At 26.7% G+C, this 13,739-nt stretch overlaps 1 protein-coding gene across 2 annotated transcripts in view; it reads left to right on the forward strand.

Annotated features, from left to right (window-relative positions):
* LOC129981891 (cell adhesion molecule Dscam2-like) overlaps positions 1-13,739 on the forward strand; it is a 464,610-nt gene that overhangs the window by 191,349 nt on the left and 259,522 nt on the right. For both annotated transcript variants that reach the window (XM_056092937.1, XM_056092938.1), the window contains exons 6-7: positions 4,945-5,214; positions 10,262-10,672. In XM_056092937.1, the coding sequence (XP_055948912.1) occupies positions 4,945-5,214; positions 10,262-10,672 (681 nt within the window). The remainder of the gene's footprint in view (positions 1-4,944; positions 5,215-10,261; positions 10,673-13,739) is intronic.

Below are 13,739 nucleotides of genomic sequence, written 5' to 3' on the forward strand. Positions count from 1 at the left end.
TAAACTTTCTTTCCTCGCAATAAATTATAAAAATGAGATACATTTTCTGTTTCAAAATGGGTCTGGTATCATTTTATTTTCCTTGCTGATAGAAATTCCGTTTTCTTATTGTTGATAAAAAGCAATTTAATATCTTTTAAAATAACTGAACCATTCTTTTAATTTTTTTCTATTATTTTTATGCCTTTTTCATCAATAAATTTTTCTGCTACCTATTATTTTTCCACTTGAAAAAACTAATATGCTACAATATTTGCTGCTGTTTTTTTAAGCGTACAGATATTGCTGAATTATTTAAAATTCATATAATTGATTGTATGTGTAATGTAAAATAACTATATACTTTATAAAATACGCTATGGTTGTCTGAATCTTTAGCTTCTATCTGTAGCGCAACAAGGAGATCTTGGTCATCTGGTATCAAAATGTCCAATTTCAAAGCGTGGTGAAAGGTTTGCTTAGAGTACGTGAAATGGTACGTTAGAATCTAAATTCTAGAAAGGGAAGTACTGATCAACATGACAATTGTCACATGAACATATTTTTAGCACATGCCTCAATGCCATCTAAGGCTATTATGAGCAGTATATACACTTCGTAGCTATTCCCACCCTTCGTAAGTATCCTGGGTAGTTAAACGTCAATTGCCTCAACATGTAGGAGGTGCTGGATAAGTTTAGATTTTAACTGCCATCACAAGCCATTTTACATCACTAGCCTCTGGTATGAACTGCGCCCTAACTTTAGATTGTAATATTGTGTCAAAATAAGCTGCGTCGTAATTTTGTGCTGTCGATTTAATAATATTATGGCATCCACGCAGGAAGCAAGAACCAAAAACGGATTCAGAAGCTTCTTTGCTTCGTGTGCCCTCTATATATCTATATCTATATCTATCTATCAATCTATACCTATATCTATATATATCTATATCTATCTATCAATCTATACCTATATCTATATATATCTATAATCAATCAATAGATAGATATTGATTGTCTGGAATTGAGTAGATATGATTCTTTACTTTTTTTTCTTTCTTTTCTCACATTTGAATTTAATGGAAATTAAACTATTACATTTTTCAAAAGTAAAGTGTCTGTACTTTATAGTAGAAATATAAAAATGTTTTGAGAACAAAGTAATTGAAATAAACAACCGAAGCAATTTGATTTTTGTTTTTTGAAGTATTTATATTGTTTTATTAGTTTTATTTAGTTTCCATTATTACTGTTGTCTTTTATTTAGTTTCCTTTAATACTGTCGTCTTTTATTTAGTTTCATTAATATTGTTGTCTTTAATTTAGTTTCCATTAATTCCGTTGTCTTTTATTTAGTTTCCATTAATTCCGTTGTCATTTATTTAGTTTCCATTAATATCGTTGTCTTTTATTTAGTTTTATTAGTCTTAAGCTTTTAATATATATCTTTTCGTTAACAGTGAAAATAAATGCAAACACCAGAATTTAATACAAACAACTATCAAAAATATCATATCAAGTATTATTAAACAAACATCTTCCAAACAATGAACATTTATTTACCTCTATTTAAGTGACGCTAATTTTTTTTAAACTCTTTTTGGACTGAGAAGGAATCGGAATTATCGCAGTTTATGTGAGATTTTCAAAGCTCAATGCAAATGATTATCATCATAAATTTTATGAAACTGAATTTTTTCATGATCATCATTAATTTTTGCCATATATTCTACGAATGTTTTTATTGATCATTGTTCAAAGGTTCTTTATTGATCATAGCTTAAAGGAACCACAGGAGCTTAATGATGAATTCCAATTCCACATCTTGCATTCAAATTAAAAAATTAAAATTCGTTAAGCAAAATATCAATTATAATTATAAGTTCATTCAATAATTTTTAACAGTTCAAACTATTATCTGTATATAGATCATTTAAAATAATTTTTAACAGTTCAAACTATTATCTGTATATAGATCATTTAAAAATTGCAATTAAATTCTAATCTCTATTAACCATTCTATTTTAAAATGCCAGAGTTATGACAGAAAAGAATAAAAAAATTACACATTAAGACAAATCACTTATCTTTCCATTACTCATGATCTTCTTATAGCAAATTAATCATTTGACCACTCTAATTTTATAAAACTCAGATTCCTCGTTAACATTTCATTTTTCATTTCTTAAATTTACAGAATTTATTATTTACAAGTAAAAATTACTACATTTTTGGAGATATTGTAAAATAAATCAAGGATGCTAAAAAATAAATGTTTAAATGCATCAAAACATACATTTCTGAAAGTTTCCATTCCTATAAGTAAGAAATAACTATAAAAATACGTTTGAAAATAAATTGTTAATGTCGGAAAAGTTAGAATTATTGTGTAATGGCATTGCAAACAGTTACGACTATTTTTTTGCTATCTTTGGAAATGAAGGAAGTCAAATCATACTTTTTTATATCTGTTTTCATACAAATAGCTCGAAGAAATTGTAAACTCAGATAAGAAGAAAAAAACATGGAAAGCTATTTCAAAGGCGTCTAAAAATATATTAACAGTTTATTAAAGAACTTTTTTATAGTCCCACTTCTCTGATCAATATATGTTTTTAGACAGAAAAAAAGTCCAATTTCGTTGATAAGGTAGTTCGTAAAAATAACTTTTAGTATGTGAATTGATTTTTTATGACGTTTTAATTATAAAGGCAGAAAATGTATTTGCATTTATTTGGTATTGAGAAAAAATTGAACAACGTAATATATTTGAAAAGCAAATTCCATTGAACTTTTATAAATATTTCTTCAGCAAATATTCTTATTTGCTTAAAATTTTAAATTATAAAACATGAAAGAAACATTTTTTAGTAATTATTATTTACTCTTTAAAAATTTTAAATACTTTAGTATAAATTATGCTAACAGTTAAGTTATGCAATTCTCTTAACATAGTAAAAAGATTCATAATTTGTTTCCTCATAAACCGAAAGCAATTTTTTTGGTGAACTATAACTAACACACTTATAGTAAAACTCAGCTTGAAGACGATATAAATTGTCGAAACCTTATAAAATAGTGTATTATGTGAGTTATCAATTTCAAAAAAGGTATAGAACTAAAGAAATATTCGAAAACATTAGTATTTATCTCGTTCGTTCGTTTCGTTTCATTTATTTCGCTTATTCGAAAGCATTTTTTTATAAACTTATTACTCTCAAAACATTATAGAAATCTAATCCCATGGATGATTAAAGAGAACATTGATTTTATGTATACATTCCATTACCAAGATAATATAAACTATTTTTTTTTATTTCATAATCAATTTCATGTAATAAATATGTTTTCTCTCGACGCTCTTTCTAAATTATAGTTTCTAAGTTCTAGGTTGAAATCTGTTTAACTTGATATAATGTTTCTAAAATTGCATCATTATAAATTCCTTCCCTTGCATTTGAATTAAATCATGTTTCTTTTGAAAAAAACAAAAAAAAACAACATTGAAACAATTATCTCCTTCTTTGACGATGTTATTAAATTTTCTCTTATGCAATCATGCAATTTAATATTTCAATCGTGCACTGAAAATATATTTATTTTTTCTTCTAAATTATTCTAATTTTCAACCTACTAAGTTTATTGCTTTCAATTTTAGAAAATTAAATACTTTTGAGATTGGGAATTTTTGTATAAAATTTGAGAGGACTCTTTCTATCTCTCTCTCTCTCTCTGTGTGTATATATATATATATATATATATATATATATATATATATATATATATATATAGAGAGAGAGAGAGAGAGAGAGAGAGAGAGAAAGATATTTATATAATCAGATGAGCACTTAATTGTTTACTGTAAAATTGAAATTGCATTTTTGAAATATAGAAGAGATTGAAAATCAAATTTTTTGAAGCTGTTTCACTTATCTTAGATAAATAGAAACTAGAGATAAAATTATTACATTTCATAATATATTTTTCATCGTGCTTATATTACGAGTTTCATGAATTTATATATGTATCTGCACAGACTAGAATAATATAATATACTATTATTTATTTCTTTTTTAGATTCTATATATTTCTTCAATAAAATCTGATTTGGTTTTTCATATATTGTTTTTTTTCTTACATAATTGGAAATAATATGTAAGGATTTATTTATTTTTATGTTTAAGAAATTAAAATCAAATGGAATATTTCCTCTTAGCACTATCCTATGCTAGCACTTATTTGCGACGCACGTATCCATTTCAATATAACGTTTTTCTTGTCCGCAATTACTGAGCTTATTTAAGTTCAGGGAAACTGGAATCTTAATATAATATTTCATGAATAAATTCTAAACTTATATATATATAAAAAAAGGATTTCTATAAAATTACTGGGAAATGTTGTAAGTATTCGAAAATAATTTCAATACCTATCGGCAATAAATTTAGGCAATGCTTAAATGAATATATTGCTGCATAGTATTTAGTTTGTGTGTGTGTGTGTGTGTGTGTGTGTGTGTGTGTGTGTGTGTGTGTGTGTGTGTGTGTGTGCGCGTGTGTGTGTGTGTGTGTGTGCGTGTGTGTGTGCGTGCGCGTGCGTGCGTGCGTGCGTGCGTGCGTGTTTTTACCAGTAAACTCCAATGGCGTTGATAAAATATCAGAAGTAATGAAAGTAAAATATTTCTGCCCATGATAAAAATAAAATTTAATACATTGCTGAAGATGCCTTTGAATCCGTATAAATGGCAACAAGTTGGTAAATTTCATTTGCATAAAAATAGATTAAACTAATTAGCAAGTCACGTAAAACAGCACTAAATCCAAAAATTAATCAAACAGCACTCCTTTTTACTGCCACTTCCTATCTATCCCCAAAGCACTCCCCTTTGGCAACTCTTTGTTCTCAACCGGCAGTCGCACTTAATAGCCTATTTACTTTGATGATTCCTTTCCTCTTATTTCAGAACCTCTGCGAGTGAATCTATCTCCCCAGGAGCTGAAACTGGACGTGGGTAAAAGTGCCCTCTTCAACTGTTCTGTGGAGGGTCATCCAATCGGCAGCGTTGTGTGGAAAAAAGACACGAGATTTATCGCCTCCAATTCCCGTGTCCAATTCCCGACCCCCACCTCGCTCCAACTGCGACAACTGAAGAGGCAGGACTCCGGGATGTACCAGTGTTTCGTCCATAGGGATTCTCTTTCTTCCCAAGCGGCTGCAAGGCTCATTATTGGAGGTGAGTCCTCTAATTCCGCTCAAATGGTCCTTAACGTGAATGCGGGCAACTTGGCTGGTAAGGGCGTCCTTATGGTATATTCGAAGTTAAGTCCTTTCAGGATAAAAGAGAGGTGGCATTGAAAAACTTGAAAGGGATCCATGCAAACTACTTAGGATTTTTCTTCAAGATTTTGTCTTCAAAATGAAATCCATTGTCATTTAAGTTTCTTGAAATATTTTGAGTGGAGAGTCTTTTAGTGAAAGGACGTTCCAACTGTTTTCTTTTTTTTTCTCTTCTAAACGTTAAAATAAATTGCTATTATTGACATTTGAAGGAAGTAATTATGTGTTAAAATTTTTAAAAGCCAAAGATAATTACAACTACTTCATAGATTTTTTTTTTTAAATTTCAAGTGTTACAATAATGAATAAATAAATTGTTATTTATTCGTACCGATTGATAATTTTTGCATTTGTTTCAAAAGAAATAATGCAAGATTATTGAAAGTTGCCGGTAAAAATTTCCCACAAATATGGAGCTTAAAAATATACCAATCATTAGTTTTTATCATAAAAGTTACCAGATAAAGAACATATAAATCAAATACTTTATAAGTGGAAAGTGTCCATGATAGCTTTGTAGATAGATAAATATGGGGAGATAATATGTAAAATTAATTTTGAATATTAATTGGTGACAGATTGAGGTTTTTTATATAACCTAAGAATTTAGTGCATAAAAAAACATTTAGGGTGGATGGGGGTAATAAAATCGTAGTTGGTAAAACTAGCTGAAATTTCAAAATTTACTTAATATAGAAGAAATGAAAAAAAAAATGCATTGTTAAAAATATTTCTAAGTATTCTTTTCCTTTCCATTGAAATTCAGATGATCTATTGTAGAATGGTTCTTAAGTTCTTTATCTAACTAGTCAAGAGTTAAGATCATTAAGAACATTTCGCATTTTCAAATAATTTCTAAAATCTTCTACGTTTTTCAGATTAAGAAGAATATTACTATATTTGTATTTTCATGAGACTTTATTACGACAAAAATATTGATGAAAAATAATATTTATAAATCAGTGTTGGAAGAACTATTTAACTAAAATTATTGAATATAGTTTATTAGCGAGAAAAAAGGTAATAAGAACAATTTTTATTTTGTTGCTAAATGATACGAAAACTCTAGTATTTAAATTTATAAGCAACATTATTATGGGTTTAATTTTACATAGTTTTAGTTATTTGGAAATTTTATATTTAGTTTTGTTTTAGTTATTTGGAAATTTTATGTGTTTTAAATAAAAGGTTGGGAAATCCAATGGGTATTTTTGTTCCGTTTTATCTTTATTTTTTATTATTTCAGTATATCAATATTATTTTGGTAATTTTTCCGTAAAATTCTGATGCACTTTAAAAATTATTTAGCTGACTTTTCAACCATAAATTCTTATATTTTTATATAAATAATATATGAAAGGACTGTAAGTTCAAAGACCTTATTTTAAAATATCCCACTTAGAAAGGATGATGCTTCGCAAACATATAAAGTTTAATAATTTCATGATTACTTCTTAATGATATTTTTCTACTAATAAAAACTTAAAATTATAAAATTTTCAATAACATTGCTCTCTTTATATTCTATTATATTTCTTAAAAATATGAAAGAATTTTTATATGATTTTAAATTAAGATATTCTCTGTATGTATTTGCCATAGCTCTTTGAAAATTGTCTGAATTAAATCATCAAAACTGCAAATTAATATATATATATATATATATATATATATATATATATATATATATATATAATACCATTAAGATACGGCACAGTGTTCTCCGTCTTAAAAATAAAAATAATAAATGTATGTATATTACAATCGGATTAGTTATGTACAAAGAAAAAAAAATGAAAGACGTGATTTCAAAATGAAAAAAAAAGTAGTAAAAAGAAAATACAAATGTTCTTCTAATTTATAAAATTTCAATTTTTTTTTTCCATATAACCCTTTGCCATAACCTTTATAACCTTCCATATAACCTTTTTCCATGTATCCTAATCATTTGACATCTTTATATATGTAATACCATTTAAAAATAATATACTCTAAATATAACCCGGTAATTCCTATTTAACAACTATACACAATAAAAAAATTGTGATAAATTTTAAACACATTCAATACAAGGATATAGAAGTAATTATAGAACCATTCCATCCATAGTCACTACGATTCCATTCTTTCTCAAAATTTCTATATGAAACAAGATGTATAAACATTTAAAAATTTGATTTTAATAATATCTTAATGCATTTATCAGCATTAAGCAAATATATTCCTTCACTGTGTGTCATCCACAACTGTTGTAAAGCAATAAACTGAGATATTTTCTTGCTAACTTTTTATAGTTAATTACATTGTAGCTGTGGTAAATATCCTTGATTATGTTTAAAAAAAATCATTTAAACTGTTTAAAGTAGCATTCGTGATCAGAAATAGTATAAGGATAAAAGAAAAACTGTTAAAATAATTTATGAAAATAAGTATTTAAATGTGATGAAAATGTAATTAGTGGTAAAATTGTTCGGTTTCTTTTTAATTTTTCGAAGCTTTAAACAATCCCTTCAGCTACATTATAAAAATATTTTGCATTTAAAAGTAATTTTTAATCCTTTAATGATGCAATTTATAATTAAAAAAATAATCTTCTTATTACAGATTAACTTTTTCCTAAATTGCTACTAACTTTCTATTATTTTTATAAAAATTAAGAAAAAGCCCTTCGAGCATTATCCTAATAAAGATTACCTTAATTTAAATGGTGTTGCAATTACCATTTTTTTTTTTATTTAACATTACAAAACAGTAAAAGAAGGGATTATTTTTCATATTTTGAGCTTCAGTTTCAAATCTCTAAACATGTTTACGGTGTTTCTAATTAATTACTTTGGAAGGAAAATGGAGGGAGAATTTTTATTAAATTAAATTAAATAAATAAATGCAATTGGAAGAAACATGCTACTTTTTTTTCTTTATGTATTCATTCCATATTAACAAATAAATGAAATTGAAAGAAACATGTTTCTTTCTTTTATCTACTATTATTTTACTTTTTAATAAAATGCGATAAAACAATCAACTGTATCTGAAATCTGAAACAGATATATTTGTGCAAATATTTACTTACGCATAACGCCTACTTTTATAAAAACATCTCTAGTTAGATTTCCCAAGGGAAGTAATTATCTACAGTTATTATAAATCTTTCAGAAATGAAGTTCGCAAACAAAAAAATAATAAATAAATAAACGAAGAAAGAAATGATCATGAAACAAAATGCCTGATGGATATTTGATGAAAAAAATGCCTATATCAGTAAAAGATAAATTTTACTAAAAAGAAAATCAATTTATATATCTTTACGAAAGAAGAAAGAACCGAGCAAAAATATATACGGCAGCTCCAGAAAAAGCTCCTGAGGTTACGATTTCTTTTTCTTTCTTTCTTTCTTTTCCTTTTTCCTTGCTTTCTAAGTTACTAAATTTGCAGAAAACGAAATAGGCAATGGCAGAATCCCAAGCGGCGTTGATATTTCGAATCGTAGGTTATCAGGTGAAACGAGCTTTTCCTCGCAATTTCTAGATCCCTGGAAAACTTGGATTATTTTCTCCTTGTGTTTTCTTGTTGTACTGAGATAATAGAATTCTGGTTAAGTAAGGTACTTACACTGCAAGTACTTCATTGGCTCTGCTGCGAAATTCGTGTACGGAGAAAATGTTTTCCACATAATATCCTGACGTATCTTGCGTAAATACTGCTTATGGAATAAGTTTGATACTATGCCAGGTTCTTTCAGCAACTAGTTTGGGTGTTATTATACTTTATGTTCTTAATATGAAGGAAGATTATGATACACCGCTCAGTTAAGCGAGTTTAAAAAATGAAATTTCGTTCGAAATTAGGAACGTTAACTCAAGGGATGGAAGAATGCAAACTAAGGGAACGTTTTCAACTTTATTTTGTAACCTCATTTAAAACTTGTTTCTAGCTAGTGGAATCGAAGAAAGATCTTTATTACAAAAATTACAAAAGAAAAAGTAAACTCAATTCTGTTGAGATTTATAGGAGTGGGTGGACTACATTTATATAGATGTTATTTGGTGAATTTGCTGTTATTTGTCCGAATGAAATGAGTTAGTTGGAACACAGTCTAGTATTTATTCATTTATATATAGGTGCTAAAAATAGATTTCACTTTTAGAACATTGCTAATACAGTTCATTAAAACAGCATTAAAATTTGAGAATTTCACATTAATATGAAATTAATAAAATGAAATCATACATAAAATAATATATGGGTGCATGGTATAAATTATTGAATTATAAATTTGATTTTTTTCATTCCTAATTTTTTTTTTGTTAAGTATTCTGAAGTTTTATTTTTTCGTGTTTTTTTTTTATTATTATTTTAATAGGTATTATTAATTTTAATTTTTCCCATAAGATTTAAATAAAATATTTTGAATAATATTGCAAGTTAACATGGTTTAAATAATAATGACATTTACAATTTTAAGTTATAAATCATATTCATCAGAAGTTATTAGTTCTAAATTAAATTTTCAAAACAATAAATTCTTATTAATGACTAATTTATATATGATGTATCTCAGGAAGTGAATAAAAATATTTTAAAGGTTTTATATGTTATAATTTGTGTATTTAAATTAAATGCTAATAGTATACATTCATAAAAATTGTCGCCTTCTTCCTAGTAATTGAAACAAAATGAAAGGAAAAATTGATTTTTTTTTCTCTTTTAGAAAAATTAAAACAAGCTTGAGTATATTCTCTTCATTCTTAAAAATTTGTTCTGAAATATACGAAGAAATCTTGAAGTTCGCATTTTATGATTAATTTACAAAAAATATCTAAAACAAATTTGTTATAAAACCAAAACTTTTTAAAACCCTGTTATATTTTGTTTTTATTTTAATTTTGTTAAAAGATGATTCAGAAATTTTGATTTATTACTTTTTTTTTATTTTCCAATAGATTTAGCTGCTCAGTTTAAGTTAGCTTTCCCTGAGAAAACCGTGAGGCCAGGAAGCTTCGTATCACTAATATGTATCGCTAATGGCAATCCTGCCCCTCAAGTGAAATGGACTTTAGATGGCATCTGGACGCTGTCCACTCGACCAGGTGTCTTGGTGAGTACCTATCTGAGTGGTAGTGGGGACGTCATCAGCTACGTGAACATTACATCAGCGGATGTGACGGACAGTGGTGTCTACTCTTGTACAGCGTTTAATGAAGCTGGGAAAGCGGTTCACTCCAGAAGATTGAATGTATTTGGTTCTCTGTTTATTCGACCGCTAAATAACTTGACTGCCTTGGCGGGAGGAGTATTTAAAGTACTTTGCCCCTTTGGTGGATATCCGTTTGACAGCATCATCTGGAAAAGAGGTAAGAGAACATTGTAGTTTTGCGTTATGATTTTTAAAGTACTAATAATTATATTCTATAATATAATGTTAATCGTCATCAATACCATAATCTGAAATCTATGTGGATTGCGAGATAAATTTCAGTAAATAGTGTTTATCGCTGCTGAAATTTATCCCACAATGTTACGTTACTGAACAAGTATCGATTTTTCATTCATTAAGATTAATAAATCTATAATAAATAAAGTGATGCAATTTTGAAAGATATAATCATGTACATTGCATAGTAGTGTCACATTTCTTGGGGTGTGATAATTTTAAATGCACGACAATTTTTGTAAATCGTTATAGAAAAGTAAACTTAAAAATTTTCAAAATTAATAAATTCACCCTAAATTGCATTGGTAACTAACTGACCGCATATTGTTCAATTTCATGCAAAAAATGTGCAAATTAAAATGCATAAACTTTCAGAATGAAACTCTATGATCCTGAAATGATAGCTCATTTTATATTAAAAAAAATGGGTTCGACTGAAGTTCAAGGCCTATTGAAGAGCACATCTTGTAACGTTGAATGATATAAAAATAAATGTGTTGCACTTAAAAGGCTTCTTTTTATATTTTTAAACATATTAAAAATGAGTTTATATGTAAATTTTTATTAGGTAAAAATATTAAGTAGGGTTAAAATTAAAGAAAGAATAGCCTTATAATATGACAATTGAATTGAAAATCATTCATTTTCTTTTGATTGTTGGAATTCTAATTAAATGGGTAAGAATACCATGAGTATAATTAGACAACCAGAGAGTAATTCGAATCATTTTTTGATATTCAGTATATGCCAATAATGTGGCTAAATTATTAGATTAAAAGTGTAATATACTTTTTGTAATTGTTTTACTAAGTTTAAAATAAATCTTTGCTATAGAATTGCAAGAATATAATCGCCATTCGATTTGGATTCTTTTTGTCAGATAATTTGATTTATCATCAAACCTGTTTTTAAAAGTAAATAGGATGGATCTTTATATGATTCACGCTGAATAAATAATTTAAATGGGTTATTTTTTCATAGAAGTAACATTCGTCTGAAATTTTGTGAGAATTACTGCATATTTAGAATACATAATTAAACTCGTTGTATAAATTATGATGACTGTTTTCACTTTTTTAAAATATTAATGAATAATATTTCGCACCAAATTGAAATCGTGCTTTTTTTTTGCAATTTTCTATTGCTTAGCGAATTAATGAATCAATTCCAAATGACCGTATATATTCTGACTGTCAGAATTATTTTATTTGATCACTGTTTATCAATTTAAAGTGATACAGATTATAATATAAAGTTTCTATATCTCTTGCAAAACTATCAACATATCTGTAGAACAATAGGCATAATATCATGCGCTTTAGATAAAATCTTAATAATAAATCTTAAATACAGCGCCATATGAGAAACATTAATACTTCTTAAATATTTGCTAAATTAATTTTATCAAACAGAATTTTGTAAAGTTCTCTTCAATTTTTTTTTTTTTTTTTTTTTTTTTAATTCACCAAAAAAATGTTATGCTAACGAAAGAGTAATACAAGTCAAATATTTGCATACTCATTGAAAATCATTAGGATTGTTTCATAAAAATATAATAATTTAAATTTTTTTTAAAAAGGTAGCTGACCATTTTTGATAGATAATATTCATAATGACATAATTAACATTGATTAATTACAATTATTTCTGACGTTAATCACATTTCAGTTCATCACGTTGCACATATCAATAATCTGGTATGCAGAATCTTTTCTCAATTTTTGGTCTGAGATTTATCAATTTTTAAATTTTTAAATGATCTTAAAATACGTTAATCCTCTTTTTTATTCATGCTATGCATTTTTACATTCTTTCATGTTTTTTTCAAACCCATTCTATTATAAAATGTAAAAAATAATATATATGAATATCCTGATCGATATAATTTTTGAGTCCATTGCTCTTCAACATGATTTCACCATGTAATACAATGAGTCATTTCATGATGATATTTCTGAGCATTTGAGCTTAGAACATGGGTGTATTTTAAATCCAGCCCATTACTTAAATTTGCTGCCACCAAAATCATTCTTAAAAATTATGTTTATGAAACATTCTGCTCAATTTTGTTTTTCACAACATTTACATTGTTAAGTAGTTGTAAGAATTCATTTTGATAAATACTAAAATTGCAATAAATGTATCTTTCTGAATAATAAATAGAAGACTTTTGTCAAAATATAAAATTGGAAATGAATAGCAAATCTATAGTCACGTGTTGTATTTATTTTTGTGAAAAGTGACGAAAATTTTCAAAAAAATAAACCCTAAATTCTACATTTTTATCTTTGTTAATAATGATGATGGATGTATGTGTGTTGATTTGAGTGCTGGTGCTATGCAGGACATTCCATTTAATGACAGCTACCAATTTTCCTCATATATATCTTAGACGGTGAAAATAGCTGATTTTTTTGAAATTTTTATTATTTAAATATTAAGTTGAATTACGGTATTTTGTAATATATATATATCTTTCCAATAAAACTAATTTAATATTCTTCCAATTTTTTTCCTAAATTTTGGTAAATTTTAATTTCTTTTGGCTAATTTCTTTTAAAAGATTACATTGCTGCCCTGATTTTCAAACCATTTACATTCTTTCATCAATTCAACCGTGTAATTTTCTATCATTTCGAAAGCTAAAGAAGAAAGATTCAGTTTAATGTGTTAACATGACGAAAGAATAAAGTATACCGCGAAATTTGTAACGGCAAATTTACATTTTTAATAGCACTGTGATTTTATAAGAATGGCCTTCATTAAAACGGTTTACAAACACAATGAAAAGAGCACATACTCAGTCAATTAAAACAGCAGGGCTTTAATGACTTTAAATTTGACGAAATTCTGGACATGAAGTTATAACTAAATGACACAAATAAAATTAAATATAATTAGTATATCCAACGTACCAGCTGGTGCCCAAAGACGCGTTGTTCATAATAAAATTAAATTATAAGAAATTCAATTTTTTTCTTTTTCTT

The sequence above is a fragment of the Argiope bruennichi genome, chromosome 8, assembly GCF_947563725.1.
Source record: "Argiope bruennichi chromosome 8, qqArgBrue1.1, whole genome shotgun sequence".
Classification (NCBI taxonomy): domain Eukaryota; kingdom Metazoa; phylum Arthropoda; class Arachnida; order Araneae; family Araneidae; genus Argiope; species Argiope bruennichi.